We start from the raw sequence: 18,304 nt of genomic DNA, 5'->3' as shown, positions 1-18,304 counted from the left end.
TCAAAGAAAATGTGCTTTAAAATTTATGTTCTACTCTTCAATACGTTTGAAACATGCCATAATCAGGATGTAATTAGACAAATAAATTAGCATGAAGATAACAGGATTCAGGAGTAATTGTCAATATTTAGTTTCCTTAGATAGCATCTGCAGGAGTAATTGTCAATATTTAGTTTCTTAGTTCTTTGACGGGGTGTGATGCTTGAACCCAACAATCTATTACAACTCTGACTTTGGGATTCAGTCATGGATGATGGATAGAGAACAACTCAAGCTCATCAAAGAGAGCCTACAACCTGAGGACTCGTTAGATAGAGATCCAGATCTCTTTAGGTTTTTGATAAAATTTTTGCATAAGGTTTATTACTCCATAAATAGGAAACCTATTCTAGAAAGGAAAGAAATCAATTGAAATAGAATCATAATAAAAAAAAAACCTAAGGAAAGAAATAAAATCACAATCTAAACCTTAATTAGAGAATTGAAATTAACAACGTTTAACATAAGTTCCGCCCGCAGAAACATCCATAACACAATCAGAGAGATGTCAAACGGAGGGTGCAAGAAAAGCCTGAACCTTGAAAAGCAATGATTGAGGATAAAAGCATCATTGCATCTAAGGAATACCAAGGAGCATTGCCAGAAACCGCAAGGAGAATCTCCAAGCAGGAAAGAGGTTCCAAAAAGGGACAAACATGAAATCAAGGATAGGTTCACATGAACACAATAAAACTGAGCCTAGAGAAGCCTTAATAACAAGGAGGGTTCAACAAAAATGAAATTGAGAAGTTAAAAACCTATCTGGGAGACCTGAAATGTCATGGTACCATCAATGCTTCCTCCTAGGAACACTCAGTTAAGTTTTTGTAGCACTTACGGATTAAATACCTCAGAAAAGTTTGCTACTTGTAACCCATGTAATAGAAAAAATGTTAAACATACATATTTAAGTATTTGGGCCTATAGAAAGAGAATAGATCTGTTAATAGTTCTCTAAAGATAGTCTGCCTCAATCCTTTTAACTATGATTAATGAAAATATAACCTGAACAGAAAAAGATAGAAATATTTTTAACACAGGAAGAGTGTAACTGCTAACGTGAAACCTTCTGAATAAAAACCAACAATTCAAAAGCTATGAATCGATATTTTAGCACTTACAAGTTCCAGCTGTCGAACACTGCGAATTTCTCTTGGCAGTGGTACCTTTCTACTAGTGTCCTATTGAGAGAATATTAATAAATTATTCTAGTGAAATAGAACCATAACCAACTGTAATGACAAGAAACAGTGGACATTTGAAGCATGTAATAAAACCTCTCTCTTGGTCTCAAGTTCTGCAAGCTTGATATAAATCTCCACCATTTGTTTCATCTGACAAATAATGAAAAAATGGCAACAACAATAACCTAGCCAAGAATAACAACAAAGAAGAACCAATAATTATTAATAAAAAGAAAAAAAATCTAATTACCTGTCTAATAACAGGTCCATGGTATGCTGATAACTCTTCCAAGAGATTTTCTGCTGCAAGCTTTTTATCCAAATCCACGACAAAAGAGTTCCTGCTACGCTGTTTGTCCTTGATACGATCACCATTTGCGAGAGCTAGAAGCTAGCATCAAAACAGATCAAAAAATACAATATTTAAACAAAAAAGCATAAACCATATTCAGATGAAAAAATACATACACACAAAAATGCTACAAAGAAGTTAATCAAAACACCCAGCTAGGATACACAGGATATGCAGGCCTTCAATTTCTGATTCAACCACTGGTATAAATTCATATATAAGTTTTATTTATTTAATTTTAAAGTTACTCAAAATGATGACTTATGCACTGATTGGAAAGCAGCAGCAAATCTTACCAGCAGCACAAGTTGTCTAATTTTTTAGAATATTTTTTATCTTTTTAAAATTTTATGAATTTTTTAATTTTTTAAAAAACTTTTTTGCAAAGAAAATTCATTTTCCCAACAAAATGCTAGTAAGGCTGTTAAGTTCACCTGGAAGATTGTATGGTAGGGATGATCAATGGCCATTTTCTTCAGAAGAGAAACCAAGGCAAACTGCGAATGGATAAATTTGATTAGAATGAAATTGAACTCTAGAAAATTTAACAGTCCAAAAATTGTCAAACCTGAAAATTATTAGGCACAATTCCATCTCTAATGTTTCCCATTCTTGAAGCAATTTGGTAAACCAGTGGAACAAATTTATAAGATTGAACCTGCAAATTTACACATACAAGAGCTAGAATAAGAAAAAATTTCGCTAAAAATACAATACGTTACATCTCAACTGCATGAACATTGGCAATGAACTCCATACCTCATCAATCGTTTTAAGCAAGTTGTTGACAACATCTTGTCTAGATGAAAGGCTGAACCACAATGATACAAGTCGAAACACCTAAATGCACAATGGATAGTTTACAAAAAGGCAATTTTATTAGCTATAATTATTTTAAGTGAAAAATAGAATACAGTCAAATAAATGCACCACCCATTTGGATGCAGAACTTATTATACAAAAACTAAAATTGGCTGCTCGCATCAAAGCAATAGGAAGTAATTAATTAAAGTAATTTATCTTTTCAATGACAAAAATCATACAATTTTTGTTTTATCATGTGCACAAAATACTTGGATACAAGTGCATACCACTCTTACGTCATATTTGTCACCTATGACCAAGCAACGTTTATAGCCCTCCAAAGCTAGGTTGAGAAAATTGTCTCTGTCATCCTGGGAGGCCAACAGATGAATATAAAACATTATTTATAGACTAGATTATAGAGCTTTATGTCAGTCAAAAGATAAATAAAGGTTTTGAAGTAACAAATAAAATAAAAAAACCCAGTATTCCATGATCATAGATGACAGACTTACAACTATTATTCCATGATTATAGACTTACAGCTATTTTATTACTATTATTATCATCATTATTAATTAACAGACTTCAAAAACTTGAGGTTTATCAAACACTACTTTTTATAAAAGTTCCAACTTCTTGTTTCTCAGATTTGTTCTATTGATTTGCAGCTGTTTTCTCCCTAAACCACACTAATTTTGGTATTTGACCCTGATCAGATCCTAGGTTTATAGTACAACTTGCTTTTAAGGGATATTAGAGTTAGACATGGTAGAAGATGAGAAAGAGGTAACAACTGTTGAGATAAAACAAAAAATGTTGCAATAAAGAATTGTGGCACGCAACTTACGCTAGGCTAGATAGGAACAAATGGTTCCCACGTGGAATTTTCAGAAGGTGCCCACGACAAGTTTGGTGTACTAAAAGCTAATTTGCTAATAATCCTGATTAAGGTGGGTAAGAAAGCCCCTTTTCTAATACTGGACCAACAAATTGTGCAGTAACTTGAAAACATATAAAAAAAAATTGGTGGCTTATAGTGGTGTTGATTAGAGATGTAAATGAGACATTGTTGCTTGCAAGCTACTCGTGTTTGACTAAAAAAAATTCGATCTCGATTCGGTAATTATCGTGCCGAGCTCGAGCTATCGATCTAGCCGAATTCAAACTTAGTAATACTTGACTTGAACGGCTCGCGGACCTTATTGATCTTTTCATATTTTTATATTATTAAATTACATTATTGATCTTAATATATATTATTGAGTCGAGCTCAAGCTTGACTACAAAAATTGGTAAACAAGCTTAATTGAGTTTGAGTAGCTCGATTATATCTCGAGCTGAGCTTGAGTTTAAAAATAGATGTTTGATCGAGCTCGAGCCGAGTATCATGCTCCGAATTTTCAGTCGAGCTCGAGCTTGGCAATATTCAGGCTCGGCTTGGCTCAATTACACCCGTAGTGCAGATGTAGAATATAGATCTATGGCACATGGGATTTGCCTGATGTTGCAGCTTAAATGAATTTTGGAGGAATTAAGAAGACTTTATGACTATGCCTATGAAGTTGTAGTATGAAAACAAAGCAACCTTCACTATTTCCCACAATCTAGTCCAACATGACATGAAAAAACACATTGAGATTGATAGGAACCCACAAAGGAAAAGATTGAGGCTGGAACAATTTGTATACCATTTGTCCCTGCATCACAACAAGTGACAGATATTCCCACAAAGGGATTGTTCAAACCAAACTTTGAGTTTCTCATTAGCAAGTTGGGTACAATGGGTATCCATGCACCAACTTGAGGGGAAGTGTAGAATTTTGAAATAAAATATGATAGACCAAGATAATTAACATAATCTGTCGATAAGGGATTTGGAGATAGTTTAGGAGATTTTTTAATGTAAAGTTTATCAAAGAGATCCCAAGAATCAAGGATCCTGATCAATTAAAAGAATTTCATACCACATTCAATGCCATGTTTTCCCTATAAATTATGTTGAATTTTTTCAGAATGAAGTATCCAGAAAACTATAGCCTTTTGTTCTGAACTTGCTTTTATTTTTCTATCCTCAAGAAGCAGCATGTTGTAGCCAGAAGCAGTGCAAAAGCTGAATTTAGAGCAATGTCACACAACATTTGTAAGGGAATTTGGTTAGAAAGGATGCTAAAAGAATTAGAGGTATCTCCAGGAAATTCCATGAAGCTTGTCTGCAATAATAAAACAGCTATTAACATTGCAAAAAATCCCGTTCACCATGGTCAAACTAAATATTTGGAGATTGATCGCCACTTCATCGGAGGAAGGAATCATCAAGCTAGTTTACACACCTACATGTCACTAGACAGCAGAGTTATTATGTCGATTGATGTTCAGTTTGGAAATCAAGAAATGTTGACTAGAATTAGGAGTTATTATGTTGGTTGATATTAGGTAGAGAAATTTTAGGAATATTTGTTGACTAGTGGTTAGCACAAATTTGGAGTTCTCAATTAGGGATTTGGAGTTATTTTAGATTATGTTAAGCTATCTAGGTCTATCATATTATATTCCATAATTCTACAAGCATGATGACTGAACTTATGGCTGCATGAACTACCCATTGGGTAGCTTTGGAACAAATTTTATGTTAAGGGAGCTCTAGGAGGAGGAATTTTATACAGAAATCATTGTCACTCTCTTACTGAGTGTTTCTCATATGTAAATTGGGAAGGTTCTTAAATTGAGGGGGACCTATTACAGGATAGTATTTTTTATGGACATAGTTGGTGTCATAAGTAAGAAGCAAAATGTTTTCTAGGTATAGTGTAGAATCAGAATATAGAGCCTTGGCACAATCCTCATGTGAGCCTCAATGGAAATTTCAACTACTAAAGCCAGTTGGTCTTGGTAATTGACCACCTATGAAGCTGTGGTATGACAATCAAGTTGCTCTTCATATTGTATCAATCATTTTTTTCCATGAAAGTTTTAAACACATAGCAATTGATTGTTATTTTATTCAAGAGAAAGTACCTGATATCGCTACTAGTTATGTCAAGAAACAACTACATGACATCTTTCAAAAAGCTTAAATGGTCCTAGGATTGATCGTATTGGTAACAAGTTGGGCATGATGGATTAGTTATAGGCTAACTTTAAATTGATTGGTTTTAGGACCAAGATAACTTCTCACTAACAATATATGTGCCTCAACACATACCATTTTCTGCAGAACACATGTAGAAATGCATGCTTAGGTAGAAAATGACTCGTAAACATGTAAAAGCAAAACAGTACCTGCAACTTTTGAGCTTCTTCCTTGTCCATTGCAAGTTGCTTTTGCAACTCTTGTATTTTCACTGAGTAGTCAATTTTGTCCCCCTAAAATGTACCATCATCAAGGACAAGGAAAATGAAAGCACTAAATTGAATAGAGAGAGCCTTGCAACATACCTTTGTTGAACCTTTCAGACGTCGCATAAGGGCTTCTAGTTCCAATGTCTGCAGAGTCAAATTTTACACAAATTTTAGTGAGAAGCTCTCTTTATATAGATGCATGTTGTCAATTACTACCTTATGTTTTCTTAAACGCATTGCTGCTTGCCATTCATTGGAATTAAGTCTTTCCTCATAACTTCTGAAAAGAGCATCTGCATAATGTGCAAGGCGGAAATGAGTCTGACTTTTTCTTTCTGCTGACTTCTTGTCAGCAGTCTTGTCACCTTCAGCAAGTGACACTGCAGGTTTTAAATACTTCTCGAAAATGGTTCTTGAGCTATATTTTCATGGAAAGGCATTAAAGAAAAAAAAGAAATAATCAGCATTTACTATTGATTAAAAAAGAAAAGAACAATTGATCCAAACAGAAGAGACAATCATACTTGCTAGATCTAGTTTCCGCCAACCACTTCCCGACCAATCGATATACATCTGAAGCTTCTTCGTCCAACCGATTAGTCTGCAAGATGTATTTTCCAAGGCCGATGGCCATTTCATGCTGACCTTGAGCACGCAACAGCTTTGCTTCCTCAAGCTGCCATCATACAAATATTTCAGCAAAACTGGATCAAAATTTTATTGGAAGACATTTATGGTTAACCAACATGGGGCATGCTCTCATCCAAGAAAGGGATGGAAGTGGCTAAGGCTTAGTTTGGATGGGCGATTGAGTGCGGTGCGGTGTATTTAGCTTACTTTTTGTCTCACGCTACAGTATTTAATCTCACCGCCACCGCTATTTTTACACTAACCACAGGTAAACGCACCGCCCATCTAAACTCACCCTAAATGTTACTGATTGAAATAAGACATCTTCAAAATAAGCAAAAAGTTTTCCTCCTCTTTGCTAAAAATAAGTCATGGAAGTGGCTAAATATTGCTGATTGAAATTAATTTATTGCTAACTCATATACTAAAGTATAGTGAAAAAATAACACTCTTACCGAACGTAGCATTGGTGATATAAGTATCTTTCATCAAATTTAACTGTAAAGCAATACAGAAAGAAATAGGAATAAATTACCCTTCCAAGCCAATATGCAGATGAACCTTGTTCTCCAGTTCTCACACAAAGAAACTTAAATTCATGCAAAGCTGCAGCAGCTTGAGAAAACCGAGAGCCCTGTACCACATTGAACAGTTAGAAAAACAGAATGCAGCATGGTTGCCCAGTATGCCAAATGGTTATCATACCTTACGAAGAGTGGATGCAGACTGCAGAAGATGTTGCATTGTACAGTCATGACAATTCAAGATTTGAAGTAGAACTCGCCTAAATGCAATAAATGGTTCTAACAAACTCATATGCAGCTGAGATTTCGTCAACATTGAGCTCCAGTCCTTATTCAGCCACAAAAACTATATTGAAAATTAAAAACTTTGTAAAGCTATGTTGGAAAGAGAATTTCCCTTCAATTCCCACAGCAGAAAAGGTAGGAGAGCTCCATTAATAGAATAACTTGCAAGATTGGCTACAATTTTCTTCCACCAAGAAAGGAGTCATGGAACATTTTTCACAGCATCATGTATAAAAGAATATTATCATAACATGTTTTAGAACTTTTTTCCATATAACACAAGTCTACCACACACTAAGGTAAGGCACAAAATCTTACAAGACCAATAAATTAACAACACTTTACCATTCACACCAATAAGTTCGTATTGCCTTCATTTCTAAGTTATCTGTAACTACTATATCACTTCAACATCTTAGGTAATGCATTAATCTAGCAATCTATAGAATTATATTGCATGCAAATAATCCACATACTTTTGAAGTCCAAATATGCAAACAAATTGTTGTCACAGTTTTCATTTTCTTCTTTCCTTCCAGCCCTCAACTATAGAAGAGAAAGTAGTGTAACCATGATATTAATGGATCAAAACAGGATTATTCAGTAAATAACAAAACCAGCGGACCACATAATTTTCATTGTACGAAGTTGCATAAAGTAGACAGTTATCAGTCATAACTCATAAGTCAATTGCCACAGCTACAGCATACAAAGTACTGGAAGTAAATACCTGATCCATTGTAGGGATTACAGGATCTGAAAACATTTTCTGCTTATGTTTCTGAAGTTCAATTCTTTCAAATGAAGATGTTGGCCAGCGCATTTCCCATACTATACCAAGATGATACAGGATCTGTAAGAAAGGATTGGTAATGTTAAAGGGAACAAAAAGTAAGATAAACTGCAAGATTCCCCCCCCCCCCCAATTTAAGTGAACAGATGCGGCCGAATAGCCTAGCAATGATTCAGAAATTCAATTTCTAAAGCATGTCAAAGCTTCACAAAAGTTCTACGCATGAGTTACCATTTAATCCTATCATTAGACCGAACTTTAATTTGGCCAAAAAAGTGAACCAAAAGATAACAAATATTTCTGCTAGCAGATTCTAACTAATAGGGGTGATCAAAATGTCAGTTATCTGACTAAACTGAATTAAACTGAACCCATTTGACTGAATTTTATAGGTTAGTTGATATTCGGTTAAGTCAGTTAGAAGTTTGGTTTAATTAGGTTTATTCCATCAGTTGTTGGATTTGATTTTCGAAACCAAATAAACCAAAATCCAACCTAATACCCATAATAACACAATACGTCTAATCCAATAAATGTTACCCATACCCAACTCAAAATTAAATGAAATAAAGCCCAACGCAAATCATTTTAAACCCATTTATAATATTAAAATACTAAACCCAACCTAAAATAATAATAAAGAAAAAGTAAAAGAAAAGTAAAATCAATACAAGGAACACTTATCCTGTCACCAAACCACCCAAACTCCTTCCCCCACCCCTGTTTCCGTCGAGATTCTTGTCAGGTGTTGAGAGACGAACCAGTAAATGAACTAAAGCCTAAAACATCCTCTGAAATTCTCACCAATCATCTGTCACCAACCTACATAGAATCTACCCTAAAACAAACTAAAACTACAAGCCCATTACCTAGTACCAGAGGTTAAAAGCTGCCTCCCTTGACCTACAATACTTTTTATTCTCGCATCTGTCTCAGGTTTTTTTTTTACCATGGGTGTCATCAAATCTTCCAGGTATAATGCTTACTTGAGGGGAAAAAAAACCGAACCAAACTGACATTGTTCGGTTTGATTATTTTGGTTTTTGAAGAAAGAGTCAGCCGGTTTAGTCAGTTTTGAAGTGTAAATTGGTTTAATCAAACTAACCCAGTATGTGTTTGGCTTTTCAGAAGTACCATAATTGACATATGAGAGCTTTTTATTTGATTACAAGAGTTTGAGAAACATGCAACCCTAGCCTGGCCATTTTATCCAAATAAAATAAAATATCTTGGACTGATGATGGTATACAACAATATTGGTTGCAAGCGTAATATAAGTAAAAAATTCCAGACTGCCTATAGTGCCATGAGTAGAAAATACAGCTTGTCAAAATTTCCATATCAGTAGAGTAACAATATTGAGGTACCTGAAACTTAATTATTGTTGAGTAGATAAACTCAGTGCTTTCCTCACTTGCACGAGAAACAGACCAAACAAGCTCCTTAAATTGAACAAAAAAACAAGCATGTTAGTAGGTCATACAAAGTCTAGCACCTTACAAACTAGAACATATGAGAAACTAGCACAACCTCTTTTGAATGCTTCAACTTTCTCTGAAATTCATCAGAATCTCCCTCCTGCAATGCTCTTAGGCAACTGACATTCCACCAAGTGGAAACAAAAGCATTGTATCAGGAAAAAAAGGCATGGCAATATAGGTAAGCTCAATTCTAGGGGCTTAAACATTTAGGTATGAGTTTTAATAGTATAGTATCAAAAACCTACTTGAGTAGTAGTTCAGATTCAAAATCTGGACACTTCGTCATTAATTGAGAACTCAGCACATAGGGGAAAGCATTTGAAAAAAACATTAAAACATCAATCAAACTTGGCGTGGATGGTGCAAGATTACCAATCATTGACAGCCTCAAGCTGGCAACTCAGACTTTTAGGACTACAGATTCTCTAATGTGATACAGACAGCTATATAGTTCTTTTCTTGATAAAATCAGCTACCAATGTCTTAAATATTTAAGAACAGTAAGATATCACTGTACCTATAAAGTACCAACTCAAGAAAATGTTTACTTCCCTTTTGCTTTCTACAACAGATTTTACCAGGAAAAAATAAATAAATATAATCTTTATATAATATAGGTAAGCATAAAAAATCTACTTGACTAGCAGTTCAGATTTTAAATCTGAACGCTGTCATTATTTGAGAACTCAGCACATAGGGGAAAGCCTGCACTTTAGAAAAACATTTAAGCAGTAATAAACCTTGATGTGGATGCTGCAAGAGTACAAAACATTGAGAGCCTCAACCTGGCAACTCAGACTTCTAGGATTACACATTCTCCAATGTGATAGAGACAGCTAAATAGTTTTCTTTTCTTGATAAAATCGGCTAGCAATGTTTTATATATTTATTAATGGTACGATATCTCTACAATCAGTGGCTGAGCAAGGGGGGAATGGCAGGGGCCCCAGCCCCTCCTAAAACAGAAAGGTTTCCATTTAGGCCCTTAATAATTTATACAATTTTAAATTAATAATGGTAAAATTACACTTTGCCCCCCCCCCAAAATAATAAAAATTTGAATTAATCCTTTAAAAATTATAAAGATATAGACTATTAAAATGGTGAAATTGTATTTTAACTATCATAAAAATATACAATTTAATTTCGCCCCCCCCCCCCACCCCCAAAAAAAAAAAAATTTCTGGCTCCGCCACTGGCTACAATGTCTATATAATACATTAAAAAAACTTACCCTACTACTCTATTTAAAAGCCAACAGAAAAGTAATGTACCCCTTGAGTCCATTTTCTTCTCCATGTTAGCCTACTTTTAGCTTTCTTTTTTTTTTCCCCTTCTGTGAAACCAAAGGAGAGAGAAAAAGAGGAAGAAAGAAGAGAAAGAAGACAGCCTTGCTGTCACTGCTTTGGCTGTAATCAGCCATGAAAAAGGTTTTCTGAAATAATTTCCTGTGTATATACATTATGCTACATAACATATTTATACTAGCACCCAGATATCCAAAGACGGAAAGATATCTAGATTAACGTTAATTATTCCCTAGAATTATGCATAATAAATCTAAAGACACTAATATTACCATAACACCTTTTTTTTTTCTTTTTTTCTTTTTTTTCTGTCAAGGTGAATCACTTAAACCATCATATTCATGTAAACCTGTTAATGAAAATCCTCAGAGACGTGTGTTTCATTCATGAATATCATTATGTTCTCTAAAGCTTAGCAGTCATCAAAATCTTTATTAAACTTACTTTCAATGCATTCATTCTCTAGTCAATATTATTTTTTGAAATAAATAACTCCTTTAACGAGCTTTAAATTGACATATCCCTACCTTTACAAAAGCAAAAGCAAAAGCAAAAATTTACAGAAAATGTCTTTTCTAACAACACATCCCTATCTTTTGAGTCTTGACACAAAGTAAAAACAAAATTTAAGAATCCAAATTGAAAAACGAAAGATATTCAAAGAAATTTACCAGTGCAAATTTTCATTGAAATGATGAGTTTTAGTATGTTGCTCTGAAGATTGAGGAATAGGTCCTGCTGAAAGTAAAGAGAAATCCCAGTTTCCCGCACGCCAAGCAGCCTCGTACTGCAAATATTTGCTCAGGCAACAAGTGGGAAAGAGTGAGAAAACATTCAATTACATTTTAATCAACCATCCAAAATAAAGAGAATAAATAATAATGTCATGAACCTGCAATTCTGTGAACTCTAAATCCTGCTGAAACTGACCCTTCCCAGAAGTTAATCCTTGGCAATACAAATCTAGCATATGCCTACAACCAATTTGCTGCAAAGATCTAATCAGCCCTTTGTAAGGTTTCCTCTTAGCCTCATCGTCTGATGTGGAAAGGTGAGGTTGAGACAAAGATTGGGTCTCTGTTAATGATAGAGTTCTAGAAATTCCATCCATGTGAGCTGTGGCTTCAGATCGCACTTGTAAGTCATAATATTCGAGGGCCTTGTTCCAGTTTCCCTCATGCTCAAAGGTAATAATTTGGGAGGTCAACTGTTAAAAGAAAAAAAAAGGGATTTAGAAAACCATCAAGACAAACTTCTTTTTATTTTTCCAACCATTAAGACAGACACATCATCATTTACACTCTTATTATGCGTATACATACCAACTGGAAGCATTTCCTAGCTGACAAACATAATAATAATAATAGGGTTTATATTTGGTACATTGGCAGTGTACTTTTTTTATAGTCTCTTTTTTTAAATATATATTTTTAATATTTTTAAATATTTTTAAATATTTATTTTTTTAATATTTTACTATACCCCTAGGACACTTGTCAACCTCCTGACCCTTCTTGTGGAGTCTAAAAACTCCATTGGTAGTGTACCAAATATTATTCCATAATAATAATTATTATAATAAGTCCTTATGTCATAAACAAGGCCAGAGAACAAATTTCTTTTAAGTTAGCAAAACGTTAGTTGATCTGATTCACAATTTGATTCACTTTCACTCATATTATTCATGAAAAATTCACTACTTAATTAATTTCTAAGATAATTGTTGGTCAATAAGACAAATACCATTATGACATTTCGTACCTGTGTAGAACAAATCATAATAACTAATTGAGTACTGTATGGACTAGGTAGACTTACTGTGTGTGACTGGATAATCCCATATAAGCTGTCTGGTTCATTTATTTGAGTGATTGCCGAGATAAGAATTTCAATGTGCTGCGGTAACTGCAGGGGAAGAAAATAAAAGGGGAACCGTTAGAAAATTTAGTATACGAGTTCCATTGTTCTGCTCTACAAAGACAGCCAGAAACTGACATATATTCTGTGAAAGTACCCATTTCCAAGTTTAAAAGCACAAAGTTTCTCCACAAATTACCATCTCAAGATTGGAAAAGTCAGGGTTCCCAAGGGTGAGGCCATGAAAATGTTCTTCACACCAATACTCCACATACATCATGGATGTAAAGTAAGAGCCACAAATCTATAAAACATACAACCTTGTTACAAAGAAAACCACATATAATTCCAAAGAATTAAAATAAAAAACATATGGAGACAATTAAAAGGAAATGAAGTGTGAAGATTCAGATACTCACAATTGCTGACCTAGCTACAATGAGATAATCAATAGAAAGCCAATATACCTGGCAAAATAATACATACATCTCAAAAAAGAAAAATTAAGGGAGCAACCAAGCATAACTAAAATAAACCAAACACATCCAGATTCCAGAATTAGAGGCAGTTTCACTTAAAGTGAAATCCTAATGAGCTAGACAAAGACCCAGTCAATATAAACTCTCACTACATACTAGTACAGTGCTTCACCTTCACCAGAGTAAGATTATTTAATTGCTCCCGCTAAACTTTTTCTTAGCCCTACTCATAACCTCCACTGACAGAACTCAGCAGAATATTATGACATAAATTTTCAGTATGTAGCATGCAACAATAAACAAGTCAAACTGATGCTTATATCAAACTTGTATCTTATAAAGCCAATTAGAAATAAGTAATACTTTTCAAGAAGACCAAGGTTCCAAGACAAATAGAGAACAACCATAAAGTTTTTCTTGGGGGAAGGCAGAATAAAATTATAATCAAATTATAAACTTTTTGGAGTTCAAATGAAAATTCACCATTATATTTACTTACAACTTTATAATTTATGAAGGGACAACTAATATTTCATCATTTTTAGAGAGGCCATAATTGAATTATAATTTTTCTTTTGGGGGAGGGGTGGCAAAATGCAAATTATCTTTGTATTAAGATACAAATTCATATTTTGGAGTGGGGGAACAAAAGCACCTATCTGCCCCCTTGGAGCTGTCCCTGAAGACAGCTCGTTCTATGAACAGAAGAGCCTGATACAGTTGAACTGTACACAATTTTTACACAAGCTGGAACTGAAAAACGAAACAGCTCACTAATCAAGTAATCCTCCATATAGTATTTAGGTCTACCCAATATGCAAAGACATCAAATGCACTCCCGGTATGTTTGTGCACATTATAAGCAAAAAGCAAACCTTGGCCCATGAAGATGTTGACATGGTCACTGCACTCAATGTAGCTACTGAATCTCTAGGTTTCATTGAGGAATGGGATCTTGAACTAAAATTAGAGGGCCTGCAATGCTGCAAAATCATCATGAAACTCTCAGTACAATATAATGGCATTCATAACCATGCAAACATCGGATATATTGCCATAAATCAAATAAGAAGTCCCAAAGAATAGATGCGGACAAGCAATTAATGTCATATATTGATAGGTCAATTACATTGGAGTACAAGTTAGCTATTGCAAAATCTCAAGTGTGCGGAGTAAAACAACTTCACTTGCTACCATGGCAGCAAAGCACAAAATGCTTCATCCCCCTAGGCCTGTCTTACAGGATCCAGTACTATGCAATGAACAATATGAATTCCTACATTAGTAGCTGATCAAATAATTACACATTTTTTTGACTCTTACAGAAAGCTAAAAATTGGAATTTCCCGTCAAGTTCAAGAAATTACCCCTCTTTAGCCTCATTAAATGAAGATTAGTAAAAAAAGAAGCGACTATGGCAAAATCATAATGGTATTCAATCTTGAATGAATTCGTGTATAAATCATTTAAATATTGTAAATAAAAATTATGTTATTCATTAATTGTCAAATTTTAAGATGGGCAATCAGCCTAAAACCAATGGGCAATAGCTGTAGTGTTCTAGTTATTATTAGTTCTTTTTTGGTGCGTGGGTTAGTTATGTTTTAACAGATGAGGTATCTCTGTTATCTCCATTTCTAGTAATTTGCCTCAGGTGTAGGGACAACAAACCTACCCCATGCTATGAACTTCACATAGAGGCATAACAAATCTATTGTCTGACATGAACTTTACATTATAGCGATAACACACCTAGCATGGACAGTATACATCTGCTATGATGCCAAGAAAGAAGAATTGATTCGATTGAATGAAAACTTAAATTATTTTTGTTAAGCACATGATGTGTGTACATGTAAGATATCATCTTTACAGGACTAAATCCTATCTAAGACTGCACCATATATAACCAGTCTAAGACTACAACTAAATTCTCCGGTCAATCAAAACTTTTAGCAATTTAGTCTAAGTCATGGATAATGAGACAACAAAACCATGGAATTCCACATTAATTCTATCTAATTTTCATGTAACTGAGGCAATAAAAGAATAGCAGCACCACATCCAAACAATCAAGATGATATCTGATATATGTACCTTAGAATTTTCCTTTCTTAATGGCCCCGAAGATCTTTCCAGAACATAACATATTCGAAGTTCATTAAGGGCATTCAACCAAACTTGTATAGACTTTATCAACTTATTCGACTTCACAAATATATGCTCCTGAACCTGCAGATTAAGCAAAGCAAAAATTCCAATTTGGTGTTTTCAGCTAAGATCATGCGTTGCAAATTAGGCAACGAAGAAAGAAAGGCATCACAGTACCAGTATTGACATCTAAAACTAACCTAAAGAGAATTTAGAAACCATTGCACAACATACTATCTTGTTCATAAAATAATAACTAAAACTGGAAAAAAGAAAAAAAGAAAAAAAAAAGAAATGGGTTATAAGCAACAGAAACAAGAGTACCCTCAGAGGAAATTCATAACTGAAATATGGTTTTAAAAAGAGTAAAGTAGTCCTTTTGTGTATTTTACATCATTGATGAATGAATGGTGGTCAGCCAACTGCACAGCAAAAAGTAACATCTCACACATTCAATACATGCATCTATCTATACTATCCTTAGTATCCAAGGGTGCTTCACCTAATTGCCATTTGTATAATGCATGCCTCCTGTTCCTCATAACAATCTGATGAATTAGATTGCTCCTCTAGCAAAGATGCAAAAAATCATGATCATAAAAGATATGCCATTACTCAAAAATTGAGTTTATTTGACAACTTTAGGCCCTGTTTGACATAAATGAGAAAGAAAGAATTTGGCCTAAAGGCTGCATTCCACCCTTACCTCAATTCCAAAGGGGTAAGAATTTCAGCCCGGTTTCCAGGCAGCAATGCAAGTGCTTCTACAGTGAAAAGCATAGTTTGCGACTAAAATTTACTCATTACTCCTTATAGCTCTAATTTTCTATCCATGCATAAGTTTTTGGACATTTTAATTCATCATAACACCTTTCAACATCAATGCTGAAGTCTTAAAACTCTCTAACCATACTTTTCTCACGTCAAACACACTTTTTCCATCCAAGCTTTTCTTAACTGCAATACCAATACCAAACTAGGCCTTAATTTGCTTTTTCAATTACTCATTCACTATTACAATCAATAGCATCAAAATGCTTGAGCTTTGAGTATTAAAAACTAAAGATCACATATCACGCAAAGCCTTGTTATCAATTGTTATATATTTAAAATTTTGCCAGATAAAAATACAACATGCCTACTTTATACCCTCGTGCTCACTACAAAAAAGTATACAGCTTGTCATACTCTCGTACTCTAATCCAGTCTTAAAGCCAGTCTCCGCTAATGACAGTGAATTAGTAAGTAAACACATGAAATACAGAAAATATACATTAAAATGGTAAGGGACAAGCAAAAACAAAACCTTGGCCAGAAAAAGCAGAAAGGAAAACTAGTAAAACATCAATCTCTTTTGACAAAAACTCCCACTAAAAGTTTAACAGGCAACCTGATCAGAAATCAAATTCTGAATATTAACACCAATATCCTTTCTTCCAGCTAAATTGACAACAACACTGGGCAAAAGAAGCTCTGCAACTTCCGGTTTCAGCAGCACAACATCCTGACATAGTCTGAACATAGCATGTTGAGCAATTAGTAATTTGAGCACACTATCAAGAGAATGAAATGAGAAGTATGAATTTATTAAGGTTATTTCAGACCCTAAATTTGGATAATCAATTTTAAGATTTTCAAACATTTATATTTAAAACTGAGGAATCAAAAATCATTGTTTGGCTAAACATAGGATTTAAAAAGGATTTTAAAAAATCTTAGTTTTGGAAAGCAAGAAGTTTTTAGCTAAGTGAATTAGACAAATACATACCTAAAAGTTTATTTGATATCAAAGATGTGGATGCCTTTAAAAATCCAAATGGGTTAAAATCAAAGTCAACATTTTGCAACCATTTCCAGACCACAAATTTGAATTTTATAATACAAATATCGCTAATATGCATTTCCAAACCTACCATAAAGCATTTCGCAAGATGCATGAAAATAGTACCTTAGGATCACATCACTGCAGTAGCCAACCAATGAGTATACAACTGGACATATCCACATCTCAAAAGTTTTACCATGCGTCACCCAAGTTGTTGACTTCTCCAGAAAAATGTGTTCAGCTGTAATAACATAGAATGACACATTATAGATTTAAAGGCCAAAGAACATAGATAAAGTAAAACCAATAGAAATGTTATATAATTGAGCAGAAACTTGAAACCAAGCACATCGCTCAAGCAAAAATTGACAATGGCAGCTTCAACTAACTAAAACAGAACGCACCAAAAATGTTGGGTCCCTACAAGGCGTAATAACATATTTGTCTTGCTCATAACCTAAAGCCTATTGACAGCATGATTTTGGGTGTACCTGTCCCAAACCATACTCCCTTAACTGTTTTCTTTACAATTACGTTTTGTTTTTCATGTTAATAATGCTTCCCTTGTTGAAATGGGAAAGCTTGTTTGTATTTCAAAAAAAGGTGACAAAGGTCATCCAATTCTCCCAAATAGAAGTTCACAATGATGACAACAATTAATTTCTTCATCTGACAAAGTCTAAAATATATCCAAGAAATATATAATAATTAAAACAAACAATAACAAACCTACAAGATAAGATTCATTCAACATGTAAAGCCCACATAAACCTTTTTTAAACTAAAAGACCATTTTCAATATTTAGCCATGCACTACCTTTAAACTTCTTTTCCAGATCCATTAACAACTTTTCCACCAGCTCAGAGTTAATGCCTTTAGAGTGAACCTGCAAGGGAGGAAGATCATTACTTAAGCATATGAGAGGAAAATTCATCTAAAACTTTCATAAAATAAAATCATGTATCTGGATAATGAAAGGGATCATATCATAATTAGCAAGAGACTATAAGCTGCCAATAAAGTACAACAGATATGAAATAGAGAAGCATTGTGAGCATTCAAGTTCCACTAAAATGCAGCAGCATCTCTATCTGACTCAGGCATATGTGACCATATATTTCATGCATCTAACTTAATTATGCTAGAGTTCTCGAATGATGCTTCACATAAAAGGGAACCTCTATTCTATTCTAGTACAACCACACAACAGCAACATGTACATACGGTTCAACATCAAAGAAATTATCCAA

General features: G+C 34.1%; 1 protein-coding gene across 4 annotated transcripts in view; it reads right to left on the bottom strand.

Annotated features, from left to right (window-relative positions):
• Positions 1 to 18,304, bottom strand: part of LOC107933634 (serine/threonine-protein kinase ATM) — a 50,837-nt gene that overhangs the window by 6,075 nt on the left and 26,458 nt on the right. For 3 of the 4 annotated variants that reach the window (XM_041076898.1, XM_041076900.1, XM_041076901.1), the window contains 26 exons: positions 17,871 to 17,940; positions 17,177 to 17,294; positions 16,619 to 16,742; positions 15,175 to 15,309; positions 13,953 to 14,060; positions 13,018 to 13,065; positions 12,798 to 12,902; positions 12,560 to 12,646; positions 11,634 to 11,948; positions 11,413 to 11,528; positions 9,484 to 9,550; positions 9,321 to 9,395; positions 7,891 to 8,013; positions 7,057 to 7,221; positions 6,887 to 6,985; positions 6,246 to 6,397; positions 5,938 to 6,139; positions 5,818 to 5,865; positions 5,662 to 5,745; positions 2,667 to 2,750; positions 2,335 to 2,415; positions 2,144 to 2,233; positions 2,010 to 2,072; positions 1,474 to 1,614; positions 1,317 to 1,373; positions 1,161 to 1,220 (listed from right to left, as the gene is read on the bottom strand). In XM_041076898.1, the coding sequence (XP_040932832.1) occupies positions 1,161 to 1,220; positions 1,317 to 1,373; positions 1,474 to 1,614; positions 2,010 to 2,072; positions 2,144 to 2,233; positions 2,335 to 2,415; positions 2,667 to 2,750; positions 5,662 to 5,745; positions 5,818 to 5,865; positions 5,938 to 6,139; positions 6,246 to 6,397; positions 6,887 to 6,985; positions 7,057 to 7,221; positions 7,891 to 8,013; positions 9,321 to 9,395; positions 9,484 to 9,550; positions 11,413 to 11,528; positions 11,634 to 11,948; positions 12,560 to 12,646; positions 12,798 to 12,902; positions 13,018 to 13,065; positions 13,953 to 14,060; positions 15,175 to 15,309; positions 16,619 to 16,742; positions 17,177 to 17,294; positions 17,871 to 17,940 (2,817 nt within the window). The remainder of the gene's footprint in view (positions 1 to 1,160; positions 1,221 to 1,316; positions 1,374 to 1,473; positions 1,615 to 2,009; positions 2,073 to 2,143; positions 2,234 to 2,334; positions 2,416 to 2,666; positions 2,751 to 5,661; positions 5,746 to 5,817; positions 5,866 to 5,937; positions 6,140 to 6,245; positions 6,398 to 6,886; positions 6,986 to 7,056; positions 7,222 to 7,890; positions 8,014 to 9,320; positions 9,396 to 9,483; positions 9,551 to 11,412; positions 11,529 to 11,633; positions 11,949 to 12,559; positions 12,647 to 12,797; positions 12,903 to 13,017; positions 13,066 to 13,952; positions 14,061 to 15,174; positions 15,310 to 16,618; positions 16,743 to 17,176; positions 17,295 to 17,870; positions 17,941 to 18,304) is intronic. The other variant, XM_041076899.1, reaches the window with a different exon arrangement.

This window comes from Gossypium hirsutum, chromosome A09 (genome assembly GCF_007990345.1).
Source record: "Gossypium hirsutum isolate 1008001.06 chromosome A09, Gossypium_hirsutum_v2.1, whole genome shotgun sequence".
Taxonomy (NCBI): Eukaryota; Viridiplantae; Streptophyta; class Magnoliopsida; order Malvales; family Malvaceae; genus Gossypium; species Gossypium hirsutum.
The sequence above is the reverse complement of the archived record's forward strand: the minus strand, read 5'-3'. Positions and strand labels throughout refer to the sequence as shown.